The sequence below is a fragment of the Eurosta solidaginis genome, chromosome 1, assembly GCF_040869045.1.
Source record: "Eurosta solidaginis isolate ZX-2024a chromosome 1, ASM4086904v1, whole genome shotgun sequence".
Classification (NCBI taxonomy): domain Eukaryota; kingdom Metazoa; phylum Arthropoda; class Insecta; order Diptera; family Tephritidae; genus Eurosta; species Eurosta solidaginis.
In genome coordinates, this window is record NC_090319.1 from 267,424,286 (window position 1) to 267,445,584 (window position 21,299).

A 21,299-nucleotide genomic window follows, 5' to 3' on the forward strand; every position below is an offset into this window, starting at 1 on the left:
CACAAACTTGACAAATGCAAATAGTTTTGCGCTCTGTCTATCAACGAAAGGTGGAGCTTTGTGCGAAGTAACAAATTATGCATCAGATGTTTTAAGAAACATTTTTTAAAAAATTGTCGACTAAAGAGTCATTGTGGTGTCGATGGTTGTACAAGACCACATCACGTTTTGCTCCACTCGTCTAATTACCCGACATCAAAGGACGATGCATCCGCGATGTTACATAAAGGTGAATATACGACAAAAACGTTGTTGCGTTACGTTCCAATTATGCTTTATGGCAAATCGAAGTCCATAAAAACATACGCGTTAATAGACGAGGGTTCCACATGCACACTTTTAGAGCACCACATCGCCGATGAGCTTGGCTTAGAAGGCCCGTCAGATGAGCTATGCCTAAGGTGGACGGGCGAAATAACGCAGATAGAGCCTGAATCGAAAGAGGTCACTGTAGGAATCTCATCCACGTCCGGCACCACTCCGATGTTAAGTCTTCGCAACATACGCACTGTTGCCAATCTCGATCTACCCAAACAGTCGCTCACACGCGACGAGATTTCGTTGCATCCGCATTTACATAGGCTGCCAATCGAACCTATACTGAAGTACGTGCCACACTGCTACTCGGTGCGGATAATGCAAAGCTCGGTGTTCCCCTCGAAGTGAAGGAGCTCCATAGTGATAAACTCATAGCAACGAAATGTCGTCTTGGTTGGTCGGTTTACGGGCGAGGTGAAGAGGCTTATGTTTCTGCAAATAGGGTGATGCACATATGCTCCTGCGTCCCAACGGAACACCTGGATGAAATTTTAAAAAACAATTACTCACTGGAAGCGGTTGGTATAAGTAAGCGTGAAGATCCATTACGATCCAAAGCAGACGAACGGGCTTTCGCTATTATGAAATCGACTACTAAATACCTAGATGATCAAAAGCGTTGGGAACACGGCTTGTTATGGAAATTCGATGAAATTAGTTTTCCGGATTCGTTCTCAATGGCATTACGACGACTCAACTGCCTGGAAATTCGAATGACACGAGATCCAAATTTAAACCAATTTCTAAACGAACAGATGCGTGCCTACGAACTAAAGGGATACGTTCGCAAATTAACGAGAGAAGAGGTATCTTACGGCGGTCGGGCATGGTTCGTTCCAATATTTACAGTTACCAATAAAAATAAAAACAAAACTCGATTGGTTTGGGACGCCGCTGCCGCTGTCGACGGTGTCGCTCTTAATACTTATCTACTGAAAGGACCTGACCTCTTAGCCTCTCTCGTTGGAATTCTTCTCAGATTTCGTGAGCGACCATATGCCATTACTGGAGACATTCGCGAGATGTTCCACCAAATTCGGGTGCGAGAACAGGACCAATGCACGCAACAATTTCTGTGGCGCTAAGGGGATCGCTCTAGAAAACCTGATATTTATGTTATGACAGTGATGACCTTTGGCGCTGCATGTTCCCCGTCTCTGGCGAATTTTATAAAAAACGAAAATGCATCGCGGTTCATTAACGACAATCCGGTCGCAGTAGCGGCGATCCATCAGAATACATACGTGGATGATTGGTTACAGAGCGTTGACACGGAGAAAGAGGCGATGGACCTAGCGTTGCAAGTCAAGCATATACACCGCGAGGGCGGATTCGAAATGCGTAATTGGCTTTCGAACTCGAACAACGTACTGCAGGATATTTCCGACACCATGACCCAAACAAACAAACTTCTGCACGACCCTTCTACCATGTATGAAAAGGTATTAGGCATCTGGTGGCGCCCAGAATTAACGTTTTTTGCTAAACCTGATAAACTCGGCTTAGACGGGAGCACATATGCAACAAAAAGAAGCATTCTTCGAGTAATCATGTCTGTATATGATCCCCTAGGTTTGGTGGGTTTTTTTATGATTCAAGCTAAAATCGTGTTTCAAAACATTTGGAGGTCTGGTGTTACCTGGGACACGCCTGTACAGGAGGAAGAACAAAAATCTTGGCAATCATGGGTCCTCACCATGGAACGAATAAGGAACGTTTGTATACCTCGGTGCTACCCCTTAGCCAGCCGCAGCCAGAATCTTCAGCTGCATGTATTTTTCGATGCAAGCAATGTAGCTTAGGCAGCTGCTGCCTATCAAAGAGCCACTGTGGGGGATGAAGTACAATGTTGTTTGATAGCTTCGAAATCGAGGGTGGCGCCACTGAAGTCCGTTTCTATACCGCGCTTAGAACTTATGGGTGCCATTTTGGGTCTAAGGTTGTCGAAATTTTTTAAAAATGAGTTAACCCTACCGATCAACGAGGTAGTATACTGGACGGATTCAAAAAATGTTATCTACTGGATTCGCTCAGACTCTCGCAAATTTAGCCAATTCGTCGGCGTGCGAATAGGAGAAATTCTTGAGTCCTCTATAATAAATAGTTGGAGGTGGGTACCATCAGCGAATAACGTGGCCGATGATGCTACGAAATTAAAGCAGTGGGCAAATTTAGATGGGGAATCGCGGTGGTTCCGAGGTCCTTCATTTTTAAAACTGCAGGAAGCAGAGTGGCCGGAGACAATTTTGGCTGAGCCAGCGGAACCGGAATCGGTGCATCATATTGAGTATGCTGGAACAATATCCTTTACAGAAGTAATACCTGACGTAACAAGGTTTAGTAAGTGGGAGAAGCTGCGGGGTGCAACAAGATATGTTTTGCGATTTCTCAGATTAGTAAGCAAAAGGTTGGTTGAATCAGCATTCGCTCAAATGATGCTACAGAACACCACGATCAATAGCGCCGAAATTTTGATTCGTATGAGCCAGAGCATAGTCTTTGGCGAAGAAATAAGATGCCTACAACAAGGTCAATTCGTAAGTAGGAAAACTTCTATTTTTAAATGCTCTCCCTTTATAAACGAGTACGGATTGCTTAGAATCAAAGGTCGAATAGACGCTATAGAGGGCATACCTGTTAACCTAAAGAGACCAATAATTTTGCCTTCAAAACATCCGGTAATACACCTTATTGTCGATTTTTTCCATCGCAAATATCACCACCACCATTCCGAAATTGTGGTTAATGAAATTCGCCAAAAATATTGGGTAAGTGGATTGAGAGCATTGGTTGGCAAAATTTGCCGAAAATGTCATATTTGTAAAATTCGAAAAGCAGCACCGCAACCATCTGAAATGGGTTCATTGCCACATGAACGCCTCGCCTTGAATACTAGACCCTTCACCTACACCGGGGTGGACATCTTCGTGCCGTTGTTGGCAGATATCGCGAGAAACGCTGGGGTGTTCTATTTACCTGTCTCACCGTGCGCGCCGTGCATATCGAAATCAGCCACTCTCTTTCCACAGATGCGTTTTTGCTTGTATTTAAGCAGTTTATCAGTCGCCGGGCATGCCTCGTCGGGTTATTTCAGACAACGCCACTAACTTTCGAGGTGCGAGTCGTATTCTGCGAGCAGAAATGGAGAGGATTTCGTCCGATGCTATTATGCATAAGTACATGGAGGTGGAATGGCGCTTTATACCGCCAGCTGCACCGCATATGGGCGGAGCTTGGGAGAGAGTGATACGGTCCGTAAAATCCATACTGTCAGATATTCTATCTGATACCATCACGCATGAGTACACACTACGCGCAGCACTCGCAGATGTCGAGAACATTCTCAATTCAAGACCTCTAACATACATTCCTCTAGATGCACACAACGATGAGGCACTTACTCCTAATCATTTTATGCTGGGTGGCTCAAGTGGACTCAGGGAGCGCAGCATCGAAGACAGCAGCGGTGTTACACTTCGGAAAAATTCTAGAGTGGCGTAACAGTTGGCTGACCAGTTTTGGAGACGTTGGATTAGGGAATATCTGCCTCATATAACCAGGCGTACAAAGTGGTATGAACCTTCCCCATCTCCTGTAAACCTTGGTGATATAGTTATCATCGTAGATGAAAACAGCAAGCGCAACACTTGGAACAAGGGAACCGTGGTCGACGTTCTACGAGCAAAGGATGGTCAAGCCCGTAGTGCTGTAGTCAAAATAGTAAACCGCCTGACCACTCGGCCTGTCGTTAAATTGGCGAAACTAGATCTGTCTGAGTAAACTTGACGACAGTCATCAAGTTTACGAGGGGGGGAATGTTACAACGCAACCGGCAGGTGTCGTTGTAAACAGCGAAATTGTCGTTTAATCCCATAAAATGCATACCTGCATAACAATTCTGCGATTAGGTTTGAGTAGATAGCAAATGCAAAACTTCGCTCTTTTACATCAAAGACATCGCCGAGTACAAATCAACGGGTGCGCTCAAGCACAAATGTAAGTAACCAAATAATGATAAGTTGTTATTGTAAAATACCGAAATAAAATGAAAATGTAAAATAACATTGTAAATGAACTACAAATTGAAACAAAGCGAAATAAAACTATAATTTACAGATTTTCGCGGACATCAGCGCAAAATATTGCTTTTATTTGATTACGGCACCAGGATTTACAATAAATTCATCAACCGGTTTTTTTTACCCTCAGACCTGAAACCTCTGACAATCGGTCTCGCCCGATACACTGAAAAACAAATTATATGCGGGGTCGGCCCTCTTCAGAGATTTGTCAAACACTCCGAGGGTATTTCTGCCATGAAAAGCTTTTCAGCGAAAATTCATCTGCTTCCAGATTCCATGGCAGTCGTAGTATAGGTATCGTCCCGCCAATTTGCAGGAAAAAGTAAAAAGCATCTGAACGCGAATTCGAAGAAAAACTCTGCTTTAATCTCTTCGGCAGTATACCGCGTTTTTTATTTTTTTTAGGTTTAAGCAGAAGACCAACTTAAAAATATTGCAAAAACGTTAAAAACTGGCTTCCTTTTAAGATTTTATCTAAAGTTTTCGGTAATTAGTGTAGATATTTTCAAAAGGTCTAAAGTTTGGTAAGATGGTGGTATGCATAGGTTAGGTTCGGTTAAGTGGTAGCTGCCCCGCTAGGAAAAGCTCACTAGGACAGCAAGAAGGTGCGCTGTAGTACCACATAAAATAACGGTAACGTATATCTACTTAGAGAATCGCAGCGATATAGTTTCAAATGAGACCGATCTCAACCTTGGATAAATCCTCTGGAGATCCAAGTAAGTCTCGACTGAAAAACGTTCCCCTAGTTCTGGCAAAAGCTGGACAATCAAGCATACAGTGATTCGATGATTCCACCTGATCCTCCTCTATGGATGACAGTGCCCTATGAAAACCCCAATGGCCATTGAGAGATGAGCCTTAGTGAACCCAGTCATTACGGCAGACCTTCTGTCATCCATATGCGGTCAGAAGGACCTCGCTATCCAGCAAGAGGTGGTGTCCGCGCAATGCTTACAGAGTTCACTCGAGGCCCATCCATGCGGGGAGCCGACCACAGTGGCCAGCGGTATCTAGAAATCCCTACAGCCATCTTCATCCTGTTCAACTGTACCGATGCTGGCTAAGAGATCCGCTTAACTGTTGCCCGGGATATCAGTATATAATCTTAATCATAAAATAATTCGATGCAATCGCAAGCGAGGTCAGGCACTCCCAAACCACTCTCGACCGCTTGTTGAACTCAAGGCTATGATACCCGCTTAGCTATCAGATTACATGTTAAATTCACTAACCGTAGTTGCTCTGGATAGCATTTCATTCACCGTATCCTTAATCGCAGCAACTTCCGCTTGGAAGACGCTGCAGTGATCAGCCAACTTAAACTTGCGACTTACTTTTAGTTCTTGACAAAAGACCCCCACAAGACTTTCCGTCCAGCTTCGACCTATTTTTGAACAAGTTTACTAGTCCCCTGCCCCAGAGGAGTCCCTTTCACTATTCCTATCTTGGTTTGAAATTTTCAACTGAGCAGTTATCCGCACCTGTCCTTCCAGGGATAAAGTTGAACCTGGTAAGTAGGCTAGAGTGGCGGAAGTCAAGAAGCCCATAGCCCATATAACGAAACTTGGCCAACGACCGGGCCAATGCCACCTTTCCCGCAATGTCTACTAAATGTATATATATAATATATATATAGGTGTTGTTCTAAGAGCGCCGCTGCTAGGAACCAGCACTGTCCATTGTACTGACACCAATATTTTGGTGGTTCTCGCCGTGTCCAGTGCATTCCACCAGACCAGCACCCCATAGAGCAGAATCAGTTTGACCACCCATAGAGCAGATCAGTTTCAAACCAATTCTAAAATATGTAATGTTTTAAAAGTTTTCTGAAATAGGGCGTTTTAGGTAGCCGAGTTCGGTTGTTATTCTAACTAAACCTGTTGGTCAAAGAACACGGCAAGGCGACTCATTGCTATCTTGCAACGCAGTCAAAGCGGCAGAGCAAATCAATGCAACCAACCAGTTTACGCAAATCCGCCGTAACTGTTTTTGTTGATGAAGCCACGATATACATATCTACAAGTTTGTACTTGTTTACACTTACTGGCAGACTATTCCCATGAATGCCCGTATCTTACAAATACAAAGACGTAGTGACATTTCACGCACTTTCCCATTGAAGTTCATTAATTTATTTAAATTAGCTATTGAGTGTAGTGTGAATTTGTTATGAGGCAGTAAAAACTAGAAAAGGAGTAGGTGGAGAAGGTCAAATCCATATTACAGTCATTCTACACATGATGAATGTATGTATGTATGAAATATAGCCTAATTCGAAGGCAGCCTACGAGTAGTAAAAATTTAGATGCACAGGTATGAATCGATAGATCGCACAATAATAGCAATTTCACCGTACATTTCGCATATTTTTTTATTTTTGAAAGTTCTTGATCTTAAGGACAAAGCATGAAGAAAGATGCAAAGGTCTTAAAGAAATGTGTGAAGATGTTATTAATAGCGTGGAAATAACTTTCTATAGATACAAATTTACATACTCACATAAGCGTGCTAATACCCAAACACTAAAAAAATGAATGGCAGGGTTTTAGGGAAGAGGAAATCTTATAAAATTTTTTGATATTAAACAAACATTTTGTTGATTAAAAATATGGTTACGAATATTAGCAACACTAAGGGGTACTGTCATCTCTAAGCCGATGCTAAGCAGTGACTGTATGCACATCAATAATTCAATCATTATGTCTACACATATGTACGTACACGCAGCGGAGAAGCAACGCACAAACACATGCAGATATCTTATCTGAGATATGCAATTATCCCACTCAGGATTTGGGTGATTAAATTTTGAATTTCCCTGCATATCAATACAATTTGAATACTCTTTCTGACTAAATAATGAGTTATCATACAATTGAACAAAAGAAATAATCAAATGTGAATACTTTTGATGATCAAAAACTGAATATAGTATTTCAATCACATTTTGGAATCATATTTGAATCAAATGTGTTTATTTTACGTGATCAAAATTTTTTTATCATTTTTCATTCAGCTTTCTGAATCTTTTCTGAATACCTTTGTTGACTGAATAATGAATTTTATACTTGTTGAAATTTTACTATTCATTAAAAATTTTATTTTTTTCACATACACATATTTTTTCAATCATGATCATGAAGCTAAGAAAAAATATATAAAAAATTTATTATTTATGCAAAATACATTCTTCAAGACAAAAATAATGTAATGTTGCTCGTGAACGAAGTTTTCCCCAACCATTTCTCTCCTTCAGCTTCCCAGAAAATACATAATGATTGGACAATACATAGGTTGTGAGCTATTTGAACCCCAGGTAAGTGAAACCATCTTGACATACCTGGATACGCCTTCAACATCCCGTATCGTATCCGTATTTTAAGATGTAGACGATAATGCTGATGTTGGATGTTGTAGTCGCAGGTGTATATCGGTAAAGTTTGTTTGCGAGTTAGCTGTGGTTCGAATAGCTCACTTTCGCATGCTTTCTTCCCCTGATGGAAAAGATTATTATGTAGTCCTTTTTTGAATGAGATATGAAGAATGAATGCATTATAATGGCATTCAAAAATGATTCAAAAATCTCAACCAAAACGATTGAAATATATTCACGAATATGATCAGAAAATGACTGTGAAAAGCAGTCAAATATTACTCTAAAACTATTAAAGCTCAATTTTACAATGATATAAAATATGAATAAAAAACGTTTCGAAATAGGAATCATAAATGATTATTCAAGAATAATCACATTTATGGTACATTTTTCTCCCGACGATATGTTAATTTTCGAACAGAAAATGCTTTTAAATTTGAACGTTTTTGATCATCTTGGGGTATGATATTTAAATATTTTTTGATCAAAATGTTCAAAAAATGCTGGCTGGGATAATTGTGGAAGTGTCGCTGACAAATACACGCGCACATGAGAGAAGCTATAAAAATTATGCATCTGTAGTTATAGCTGAGAAACTTATAGCAGATAACCAACTAGTAGATTCTAGAACAGAACCGCATATAAATGTCAACGAGGAAACCAAACACTATAAAAGGCAGCAACAGTAGAGGCGCGATAATCAGTTGGATTTAAGACGATATCTAATGAGCAATACCAGTATTATTTTGAAAATCAGTTTGATTTAAGCATTCCATCTGTCGAGCAGTAGTACTTTAATAAAGGCCATTTGCATTATTGAATAGTGGTGTTATTTATTCAAGAGTTTAGTGATTCGAACGTTAGCAGAAAATTGCAAATAAGGAGAATTGCAGTAAATTCGTTCCAATATATATCGTAAATGTAGGTGACTTACAACGTTGTTACACTAACTCCTGAGTTCGAAGAGTAGGTTAATACTCGAAAGCGGATAGAATATGGAGAAGTTTGTGATAAAAAAGTATGCCTGAGTGATTTTTAAACTGAGAGGCATCGAAAGCTGATAAGCAAAAGGAAGTGAAAGGAGGAAGTCGAAACAAAGGTTACGGAGAAGGAGAGTGCCGTAAAGGAAAGAAAGGAGCTAGGAGAAAGAGAAAGGGGGAAAAAAGGAGGGCGGGATGAGGAACACCTAATGAGAACAGGAGAAAAGGATAAGGCGCCAAGTCAAAATGATAAGAGATAGGAGAAAAAAGGGAAGAGTAAGACCAGAGTAAACATTCAAAGAAACTTAATGAAGCGGGTAGCAAGTGATCTACAATAAAAGAGTTTTAATATTTTGCGAGCTTGCAGTTGTCGTTATGTAGTGATAGTGTCAAAGCCTGTAAAACTTAAGTTACTGTGCTCAAATTGCGAACATCGAAAATTTAGATAAAGGTTTTTTTAATTAAAAAACGATTTAATCATCCTGATGCCTCTCAGCAGCGATTGAGCAAACACTCCTAGTGATATGTCGCTCGTAGTCGGCATAAATCATGCCACTCCCCCCAAATTTGTAAAAAGGTGCTTTACAATCGGTCCAGTCTTTCCAGCGCTGACTTTAAACATGAAGATGGATAGTGAGAGAGACCTAATAACAAGTCCTTCTTGTGTAACATGCTTATACACTGGCTAATTGTGAAAGCTGATGGACAGCTTTCGCGAGCTCAAGGCTCCGTATTCGAGAGGCGGCAAAGTTATCAGATCACAAGGCAGCCATTAAACTACGTCTTCACAACCTTCTACTTTGCCAAGAGGATGAAGCAATTTTATAACATAAGTCTTGGTACCTAATAAGGGTTTTCCGTTTGGTCGTAAAATTCAGGTAACACTAGCAACACATGCGATTTTTTCGCCGTATTTATTGACCGACCTGTTTAATCTAGCCTTATTTTGAAACAAATGATAAGTTTATGTACTTGGCATTCGCGATTGGTTATCAAGTATAGCTAAGTAACTCCATTAACCCACAACTAACAACTTTATTGTTATCTTAAAGGTAAATGTAATACATTTAAATCTTTTTGTTGAACTCATTGACTTCTTTTTACTTCTAAAGTAATAAACAGTCTTTATCAAAGCTTTTAGCGTTTTTTCTCCTGGGCGGTGAGGACACCAAAAGTTTGTGAATATATGCTTTTGAGGGCGTTTGTGGCAGCATTAAATTTCGAGTCGATACGTATGAATGTACAGTTAAGCGATTTTGTGGTCATGCAAATTGGGTCACTTGAATATACACTTCCTATTGAACTTGATCGGAGGTGCACTAGTGCAGTCACTTACAGAGAAATATGTGTACAATTTTCCTAAGATTTGTAATGCATATAATAGCATTAGCTTGAGTGTGTAGATTTAATTGAATACACAAGCTGAATTTCAAAAGATAATTGTATCAGCATAATATTTCTTGCTTAAGTGCACTGGAATTTTGAATTGAACTTTTGTGCCTGTGGATGATGTGCTTAGATCGACGCAAATTTTGTGTGCGGTTATTTAGAGGCAATTCATTGAATTAGCGCAGTACTTGAATTCTCTAGTACTTTTGTGTGACATTTGATGCGACAGCAAGGGAGCTTAGCAAATATTTCTAAGTGCAAATATAAAGGAGAGGTTTTTTTCAGTATGCAAATTTTATTGTTTGCTTATGAAAGAGATATGTCTTAGGAGATCATGTAGATGAATTTCAAAAGTCGGAGATCAGGAATGTGGTTAGAAGTATATAATAATTCTCGCTTTACTCATTCAGCGAATAGTTGCCAAATATTTTCTTGAATGAATTTCTTATTTCTAATAAGAAAAAGGGGAGATATAGATGAAAAGGACATACAAGTGGTGATGGCATTACATTATACACAAATATATAAAATAATAATGTACTCATATTGAGGCTAATGCATTTATTAAATTTCGAATGTACCCAATAGCTCTTACAATATGGTAGATATCTTTAAATTGTCACATCTCTTCTATTACCTGCATTAGAAGTAGGTGACCCCGCTTGATCTTGTTGCATGCGACTATCGATTTCACTTTTGTGCTCAAAATCGCTCAGTTGTAAAAATTGTTTCAAAAAAGAAAAAGATGTTTTAAAAGCTATTAGTGAAATGAACAATGGTGACTGAAATTGAATTTTACCTTAAGGTGACATATTTATTTTTTTTAAAGCGGATATCGATAGTAGATATTTAATGATGTGACGTTATACGATATGATCTAATATTAAGTGCTGATGGTTATCAGCATCTGGTATGATTAATTGATTAAATTTTATGATGTTTGTAATGTGGTGAAATTTTCGTCGGTTTGGTGCCGTATTGCATATATTATTTGTTCTGTGATGGAGTAAAGTTTCAATTAATTTTATTGATGGGAGTAAACTTTCAGTGATGTGATGTGATATGATCCGGAAGTTAAATGGTATGATGTGATGGTGAGGAGTTATGAAGTTATGTGACATGTAGGTAAGAAAAAGGTTCTAAAAGTATTGATAAACTTTAGGCAAAGTGACAACATGATACTAAGTTAACTTCCGTGAAGCGATGCGATGTGACGATTATAACAAAGTTTATATTGTGATGATGTGCCGATAAGTAAAAGGGTTTTAGTTCTGCAAGAAAACTTTAGGTGACGTGATATGTAAGTTACTTCTGCGATAAGTTAAGCTTTATGATGAAATGTGATGTGATATGTCGATAAGATAAATGGTTTAATGGTGCGAAAGAACTTTAGGTAAAATGATATAATATCACATGTAAGTTAACTTGTGTGATGTGACGTGACGATGAGACCAAGTGATCTGATATGTCGGTAAGTTGTTAACTTGTGTGAGGTGATGTAATTATGAGATCAAGCTATACGATGTGATATATGGGTAAATTAAGGGGTTTAAGTGACATGATATGATAAGGAAGTCAACTTATTTGAAATAAAGGCATGATGAGAGCAAGCCTTATGATATCGAGTAATGTGATATGTCGGAATGTTAAAAAGGTTGAATGGTGCGAAGAAACCTTAAGTGATGTGAAGAAGTGATGCAAGGAATAGACCAAGCTTTGTTGTGATTTGATTTGATATATCGGTAAGTTAAAGGGTTTTAATGAGAAACTTTATGTGACGTGTGATATGAACGAAAGTTGACGTGATGTGATGATGAGACCAAACTTTATGATGTGATAATGGGACGAAGAATCTTTAATTGACGTGATATGATACGTAAGTCATTTTGTATGATGTGGTGCGATGGTGAAGCTTTACGGCTATAGTGTGTTTGAATATATCTTGACGCGAAGTGGCGTTATTTTTGTAAACAGATGTTATAATATATGTAACAAATTGCAATGAGCTATGTCTGGCGATGTGAATTTATGCTATGTAAATTTTTTTGATGTATTGTTTCATACGAAGCTTGCTGTGATATATAAGAAATTATGTTATGAAGCTTTATGTGACATTATATGATATGATGTAATGTTAAACGCAATAGTGTGATCTTATAAAAATCATGTGATATTCATATGGTTATATGATTTAACGAAAAATTGTATGTAATATAAGTTACTGTGTAGTTGAAGGTGTAAAGTGAATTGATCGGCTTGATCATTGATTGATTGTTCTATTTTACTTAGTAACTCTAAAAAGTTTTTCTCTAATTAACAGTAGGTAATTAAAAGAAATTCGATGTGATGCAACATCATATGCTGTTATGTGATTAAAAGAGGTAGAAGGTGATTTAATTGGTTGAATGTTTTTCTAAATTAACATAATGTAATAGAAAATAGCTGTGATGTAATATCATTTGCAGTGATGTTAACCCTGTAGTAAAAAAAAGTCAATTGCAAAAAAACAACTAGCTTATAAATAGTTATTTTATAGCAATTGTAGGAAATAAAGCACTTTAAGCACACTGGCGAATAACTAACGTCTAACTACACACTAAGTCATGCAAAGGAATCCAAAATTGGTAAAGTTATTTAAAATGTCAATGTGGTAACACGGATGGCCATGACAACTATCAGCTGTTTTATGCAAGCAAAAGAAAATTAAAATTTGCAAAAGTGACGCACGTTTGTGAAAATTTTGAATTAATTATAAAAAAGTGAGTATTAAAAGCTAAAATATGTTGAAAAAAGATGCAAGTGTTAAAAATCAGCGTAGGTTAGTAAAAAAACAAAAAGAAATTTACTTAAATAGGCTAACAGTGACTGATACAACAAATGCGGTAACAGCGCCAGCTGCACCGGCATTTGATAATTCGGTACCTCATTTTTCCGGTCATGATTTTCACTTTGATTTTCAAAAAACTGAGCTACAAAAATCATTAAAAGATAAGCTACAAGCATTATATTTTAAATATAATCCCTCGCGAAAGTTCTTCGAAGAGCTTTTGCAAATCTTAAATGAGGAAAATTATAGTCTATAATTAATTATAATAAGGAAGCTGGTTTATATGTAGTCAAAAAGTAGCCATTGGTTATTTTTTTGGTTGAAAAGTAGTTAGTTAGTAGGTGGTGTACATCTCATGCAGAGGTAACCATAACCGTCCGGATTCCGGCCATCGTCGAACAAAAATAGTTAGTCCGCGTATATGAAAATTTACAGTAAATATACAGCTCTAGTTGATTGGTAAGCAACTTAAAGTTACTTTTACGTTAGATACTTCTCCTGCAGGGAAGTTATAAGGTGCAATTAAAAACAACGTCGCTACCGTGGAAAGGGATACTTGTAATATGTTGCAAATCATACCTATGATATTTTCGGAAGTGATGTCTTGCGATGCAATGCAATGAGTACTGATGGAATAATTCAGTTTTGATCTGAATTGATCAGCAATATTTATTAACAATAAATTGAATACATTTATCATACATCAAGAAGATAGAGGTATTTTAAACAAGATTTTGAATGTCAGGGAGTTTATAAAAAAGCTCGTATTGATTATGTTCTACCTCTGCTAAATATTATAATGAAGACAGCACCATTATCGTGTTAGAGAACGGCATTAAGCTCTCGTTTGTAATATAAATTCGTTTGGTGTTATATTTCTTAGCTTAGTGAATGTTTATTATGGCGCTCATATTGCAAAGAGTTAATGATGATCAGAAATTTATTTCATTTTAAGAGCAAAAAAGAGAGTAAAAGATCGAGAGACAGATGGGAGCGCTAGTTATGAATGACTGCGTACGTGTTTTGAAAGCATTGGTGCAAGTGTAGAAAACGAAATTGCTTGAAGGCCACTGGCTTAGTCAATGTCACAAAGTAAGTTGTGATTGTGCTTTTGCTGCTTGATTATGAATCAAATATACACGTGAATGTGCTTGCAGAATACTATAGAAATGAGTCTATTAATTATTATATCTCGAGAAGTTGTAAAATTGACTTAATAGTTTAGTTATTAGAATGGTCTGAATAGCGAAATTATAAAATGATATTGCGCGATGTTTGGCGTCAAAAAAGTTATATAACTTGTTAAGTTAGAAATTGGTCGCAAATAAAGGAAATTGGGTTTGGATTTTAAAAACATGTATAGTTTTAGTTAAATTATAATTAAATGTGATATCATTTTGCTGTTTCATATAATAAAGCTCCTTACCATTTCCTCAACAATAGTTTTCGCTGCTTTCATTATCTTATTTGTAATGATGTTTCGACATTCTGCTTGACCTTCATAATAGCTTTTTAACATAATGAAGTCTATAACTGTTAACTAAACATCACTTAGTTTTTTCTATGTCCATCTGCAGCATCAGAAAGCTTTTTACCCCGCAATATACAATGTTATAGCATAAACTCATAAAACTCTACTTCTCAAAGTAGAAGTGTACTCTTTTTGCCAAACTCTCACCAACATTTGACCAGCCCAGCTGGCCAATGTAAAGAAGGTTTCTTTATTTTATATTAACACTTTTCTCCAACGGAAGAGTTTAGTTCTACAGCAAACATGAAGCATGTCACTTCGTTGCTGCGATTTTTTTGTATAAGTGCAAAAAAAATGTATGTATAAAAAGAGTGCGTGTGAATGAAATGTGAATGTGAATGTTAATTAAATTTCATTTTCAATAAATTAATATCTGAGACTATATAAAATTCCTAGGGTCGTAGTACCAGCAGAAAGTTTAAAAGATAATGTTGCAAAAATTTGCTCGCGCCGATATTGAAATTCCATACAGTGACTAGGATTAATGAATATTTTAGTGAGAGCAAGAAACTAAGAGAAAAACTAAGTTCACTAAAAATAATAAGAATAAGTTGACGATAAGCACATTATATGCGAGGAACTGAGGACAAAAGGTGAGAAATTTGTTAGAGTTTTTAATAAAAGAACATTGAAACAGTGAAATAAGAAAACAGAGAGACATATTTGTCTCAAGGAATTCACTCTGGGAAAAAAGTAAAGCAATAAAAGTTTGAATATTTAAATATAATTTAATTCAATTTGACCCCTGTGAGTTTTCCCTAAATCGTCATAAACCGGAACCAAAATTTATGTGTTATATTTTTGTCCTTGGTATTACCGTGGGTCTTGCGGCAAATGAGAACAAGACTAGGTACTTGTCATCCAACAAAGAATCGGCACATTAGCGCTTTGGCAGCCACGTCACTGTTGACAAAAATAAATCCGAGACTGTGAAAGATTTCGTTTATTTGGGTATCATCATTATTGCAAAAGGAATGCCAGCTTGAAGGTCAAATGGAAAATAGCACTTGCCAAGAAGTGCTTCTTTGAGCTGAGTAAGCAATTGCAAAGTAAAGTTCTCTCTCGACGAACAAAAGTCAGCATACCTGTCCTGATCACTGGTAAATATGGGATGGCTCCTAAAGTGTCTGAATCAAAAGTTCTCCGTAAGATTTATGGTCCTGTCTCTGATGCCGACTGCTAGTATTAAGGGAAGTATATGAGCTTTATTCAGATGTGAAGATAGTGCATCCATTAAAAACCGAAAGACTTCGTTGGCTGGTAATGTTACGCGAATACTCGTAAACGCTCGGGCCAAAAAAGTATTTCAGTCGACTCCGCAGTAGCGGAAGCAGAAGAAGGAGGAGAACTCTACTAAGGTGACAGAGACAGGTGGAGGGTCAAGAAAGTATTTCAGTCGTCACCACAGTTGGGAAGCAGAAGAAGGGTTAGACCTCCACTGAGCTGGGAGAGCCAGGTGAAGGAAGACTTGACCTCCCTTGGTGCTCCCAATCGGCATCACTTATAGCAAAACACGAATAGCTAGCGTAACTTGTTACGTACTGGTGAGACCTCCGTGGATCGAGATAAGTGAAGTATCTTTCAATTCCCCATCTACTTATTTAAACTCGGATACTGCAACAAGTCCAGCGCGTCCTCCAACTTCATTCAGCATAAGTAAGGGCTACTGTTGCAGGTCTTCAAATCCACATTTAGATAGAACTCTGCACATGAATATTTCTGCGGTATATTAATTCCGCAATGACTAACTTATTAATCATTTCGTTTAGGAGTAAGTCTTGTATATGGCGAAAAGCTCGCCTCACAGTCCTGAGACTCACATGCTTTTCTTCCTTCTTCTATCTCATCTGCCAATCGCTGCCTCTTTTTTCTTGCTTGACGCAACTTGGTTCTTAATTCGATGGCGGAATCAAATCTATTTCGTTTCTCTTATCAACATCTATCTACTTTTCTGTGGTGCAATATCAATCTTAATGTCTGTAAAAGTTTAACAGTTGATCATCGATTTTTTAAGACCACCTGTTCAACAAGGCGGGCTCAGCGTGCTCATATTAAATACCGGGAAAAATAATCCTTAGGTTCAGCAGCCTCTTTCTGTGGAAAGATTATCGCTTATTTTTTAGGTGTCCCAGCTAGGTTCAAATACAACCGACAACTTCTATGGTGGAATGAAGTAGATAGTGGCTCCTAAGCTGCTCGGACACATATTCGCTGTGAAATGACCTAGAGTGTTCAACGTGGTCAAACGTAATCGTTCCTGTGATTATAAGTCCAGTACCTAATTGGTAATAGTTACTAGAATTTAGCAAGGGTCTTTATCGTTACATTGATTTACTTTTATTTTCCCTTTTGCTTTGGTTCTAAGCTTTAATATAAGCAATAACTTGCTCGATTCTCGTTTTATGTTGCGCAGTCAGTGAGTCCATCGCACACCACAACAACACTTTTATAGTATTTTCATCGGCAACTGCAATCCAGCGATGTGCAACGTTGGGCGCTCTTATACAAAAAGAATTCTATTGGCGTGAGTTAGCATAATGTAAACAGCAGGAACAACAACAAGTGATTAGCCATGCGCTAACTACACACTCTGCGGCATCAAAATTTATTAGTGCTTTAGTTGGTTCACGTATTTTGTTTATTTATGTTTATAGTATCATATTTCTTAACTTTTTTCATGACCACCTTCTTTCTTAATCGAGCGCTTTAAGTCTATTTAAGCTCTAATGCCCTCAAACAAATTACATTAAATTGAATCCCTTTGAGCTACTCCTGCTGTGATCAGCGAAAAATTTTTTATGTCCATTTTTACTGCAGCAAATAAGTGATGATGTTCCGCAATTTGCAGATTTGTAAGCAGCTGCCGCGTTTCCACACAGATTGTGCTATGACTACCGCTGGGTGTTTCCTGCCTTCAAACTCTGCATATTGCACTAATGAAGATTTTTAAGTGTTACTTTGATTCTTACAGTGATAATTGAAAATCTGAGCAAAAACGTCAGTGGTTACTTCCTTTGAACTACCTTAAAATGTTTTGAAGAATTGCCTCCCGTTGCGAATTGAATTTAACTTATTGAAGGCAAGCGTGCATGGTGGTGGGTAATTCCATGTATATAAAACAAAAGTACTGGAGGCAAAAAAACTAAAAGCCAGCTGATGACTCCTTCTACTAAAGTTGACTGAAAGCTTGGGAAAAATTATATTAAAGCATCTCACTGAGACTCGCGTAAGTCCATGGAAACCTCATAAAAAAATTGTATACAGGTTTTCGAGCTTTACCAGAAATTAGTCCAGATATCCTTTTTCATTGCGAATGCCCTTGTTAAATCTTATTACGTCCTAGTAGTCCTCAATGTACCATTTTCTGAGGATCGGTGTAAAACGCAATAACCTGTAATGATAATAGTAAGTACTCTCACTTAAGATTTGTTTAGCTTGAGAAAGAAGCTAGTTTCTCTCCCATCCACACATGGATATAAGGACCTTGAGGGCCTAGGGACCTTGTAGCCATTTCATATTCCTCGATTTGTCTTGGATTCTATTGCCTTTTAAGCGGCCTGGATTCCGATAAGGATTATTGCGTGGGGGTCGGGGTCCTTACTGTCCTATAGCAGTCTGGCTGCTCCTTCTATGGCATACACCTCCGCCTTGAAAACTCTGTATGAGTCAGAAAGTGGATGCAATAGATTTACATGTAGATGTGATACCCAAAGAGCTTTCAAAATTAATGAAAAACTAAAACGAGGTGTTCAAATTATAGGCCGAAAAATACTCAGAGAAAGTTTTGAAGTCATCTTGAAATATTTCGCAATTATTTTAAAAACGATTTCGAAATATTGGAATGGTACAGAAATGAAACTTATCTCCACCACAATCCGGATATATTTAGTAACCAAATTATTTCTCGAGCTAACCCGATATGCTTCCGATATGGTCTCGGTATGATCCTATAAGTCTCTAAATGGTCCCTATAATAGTGCCAAGATAGTCCCCAATTATATCATCTGAAAGCAATCCTGAAACTTTCCAAAAAATAGTCCGAAAATTTGCCGGAGATAGATAGTCCCGACATGATCAGGAAATAGTTCCGAAAGGGTCCCAAAATTATCTGAAAACAATCCAGATATTACTAAAAGAGCATCCCGAAAAGCTCCGGTGATAATCCCGAAAGAAAAATAATCTGAAAATCATGAAAAGAAGACTCCTGAAATAATATACGGACAGCTCCAAAATGAACTGATTCCAAAAGCAATTTCAATATGATCTATAATGTCTAGGTGTGAACCCAAAAAAAAAATCCGAATCCTCTCGAAATGAGCCCAAAAATGATCCAAATTTTTCGGTGATGGCCCTCAGACTGGGTCGAAAAAAATTTGCTATTGTCCGCCCTAAATTTAGAGATTATGTTGAGAGGGCTTCGGATTTTTTTTTTTTTTTTATCCTTCGAATATAGCCGAATCGTTTTAAAGTTCTATTTTTAAAATTGATATGTCATTATTTTGGCCTTGAGAAGCTTCACATTTCCGTTTAATGTCCTTTTCAGCTATGAAGTCGTTTTCACATGATTAGGTCAGCTAAAAAAGTTGTCCCCTTCTTGATCCTTTTATTCACTCCTCTCTCCGTCTTTTTCGCTTCATCTATCTTCATGTTCGTCTCATTCTATTTCTTTCTCAATCTCCTTCCCTTTTTCTCCTCTCTCACGTTCCTATCATTCTTCTTCATCCCTTATTGCCTGTCCCCGAGGGTGTTATTTATTTCGTTCAAGTCCCAGTCCCAGTCCCAGTCCCACTCCGAGTCTCAGTCCCAGTCCTAGTCCTAATCCCAGTCCCAGTCCGTGTCTGGTCTACTTCCCGGAAAAAAGGATCGTAAATCCTAATATAGGCAAGTTTATATACCAAATTTCAGGCAAATGGAATAGGACGTATGTAAGTAGGTATGTGGGTATTATTAATTCATGTCTCTAATTCGGCTTCCAGGTTGATGCGACTAAATCGAATATCACAATGAAAATTACTTTAGAGCTCTCAGCAACAGCTTTCATTTCATATCCATATTACCCACACATTCTAGGGGTATCCGGGTCCGTGTTTTGGCCTATATCTTGATTCCCTAGTCACCAAACGGTGCAACATATTACTCTGTACTAAAGCACTCATCAACAGCTTTCTTTTGATATCCATATTATATAAACACATTCTAGGGGTACCCGGGTCCACGTTTGAACAAAATCGACCGAGGCATCTCACTATAATATTAAAACGAAATGCAGATATTCGTTGCTTTTGAAATTCGGGTTAAGAATTGCACATGGAACAAATAAAGACTCTCCTGAATTAAAAAAAATGTCTTAGTACTTCAAAATCACGGGCCCCCTCAGAAACCCAGGGTCGGGGGTAATCCCTCCCCGCCCCCCCTTATCGGCGGGCCTGGGGATGTGCTATACTTGATATCATTCGCCATAATATTTGTTATTGATATGCACGTTGTTTAATTAAACACCAACCAATTACACGGAGGTATATCCGCACCACCTGAAAATGCCGGTGCGTATACATAGCATTTATTATTATATATAAACATATACAAAAATTTGCAATAAAATAATATTGCGACTATAAACTGAGATATAACCTATCCCATATTTCAAGGTAGACCAAACTACACACGGGGTGCAAAACAAATTTAAAATCGGTTCAGTAGTTTAGGAGTCCATCGCGGACAAACAATGTGACACGTGATTTTTAAATATAAAGATAATAACACTATGCGGCAAAATCAACTTTTTTCTGGATAATGGGCAAAACCCACTTTTTTGTAGAGATTGAGGCTTAAATAAAGTTGCTATTGTCCGCCCCTAAATTTAAAGATTATGTTGAGAGGGTTTAGGAAATATTTATTTATAATAATTTTTTTTTTTTGATCCTTCGAAATACAGACGAAACGGTTTTTTCGTTGTAACTTGGGTATTTCATGTCCGATCTTTAATTTTGATATGTCATTATTTTGGCCTTGAGAAGCTTCACATTTCCGCTTAATGTCCTTTTAAGCTATGAAGTCGGTTTCACATGATTAGGTCAGCTAACAAAGTTGTACCCCCCTAATGTGTCCTTTTTTCCTTACCAAACGAAAGTACTTAAAAATTCAAGAAAATGTTGCTTTAAAACCATATTTCTTAAATAATATACAAAGAAGTTATATCACTTTCAATATTTATTGCAACTGTTATTTTACCTGATTCTTATTATACTTAGACCTGAAACTCATGATATTTTTAGAGGAAAAATTATTATTAGGGTTTGCATTAGAAAGTTAATAAAGATGTTCCAAATATCATGAATAGGGGAAGTCAAAGTAAATAAGTGAGTCAAACTTGTTGTTTCGTATTTATAATAATAAGACTATGCGACAAAATCAACTTTTTTCTGGATATTGGACAAAACCCACTCTTTTGTAGAGATTGAGGCTTAAGCAAAGAAAGTACTGTCTCAGTTTTTCGAAGTTAGCCTCCAAAAAATAGATATCGGCTTTCGAATTTCGAAATTCTACATTTCGAAAATTTTATTTTTTTTTTTGTTAACGCGTTCTGCAAAATGAAAAAGTAAAAATGTGGGCGTGGTTCGCTCTTTTCCCTTATTTGAAGGGCTGAATTCTTTTTTTGAGAAACTTAGTATAACAACTGTTATACAAGGTGAAAAATCAGAAGTCAGAGTCTCACTGTAGTCAGAAGTCAGAGTCTGACTTTTCCCCTCGTATAACAGCTGTTATACTAAATTTCTAAAAAAAAAAAAGAATT

The 21,299-nt window shown here is 37.6% G+C and overlaps 1 protein-coding gene across 10 annotated transcripts in view; it reads left to right on the top strand.

Annotated features, from left to right (window-relative positions):
- LOC137242893 (uncharacterized) overlaps nt 1–21,299 on the top strand; it is a 122,513-nt gene that overhangs the window by 84,328 nt on the left and 16,886 nt on the right. For 3 of the 10 annotated variants that reach the window (XM_067770167.1, XM_067770153.1, XM_067770201.1), the window contains exon 1: nt 14,751–15,099. The exons of 1 other annotated variant lie outside the window; for it this stretch is intronic. Coding sequence is in view for 4 of the 9 variants with exons in the window: in XM_067770153.1 (XP_067626254.1) it covers nt 15,077–15,099 (23 nt within the window). In the remaining 5 variants the exon portion in view is untranslated. Of the gene's footprint in view, nt 1–4,296; nt 4,315–10,407; nt 10,521–12,817; nt 12,967–14,750; nt 15,100–21,299 lie in introns of those variants that run through there. 6 more of the 10 variants (XM_067770160.1, XM_067770187.1, XM_067770196.1 and 3 more) reach the window with 6 other exon arrangements.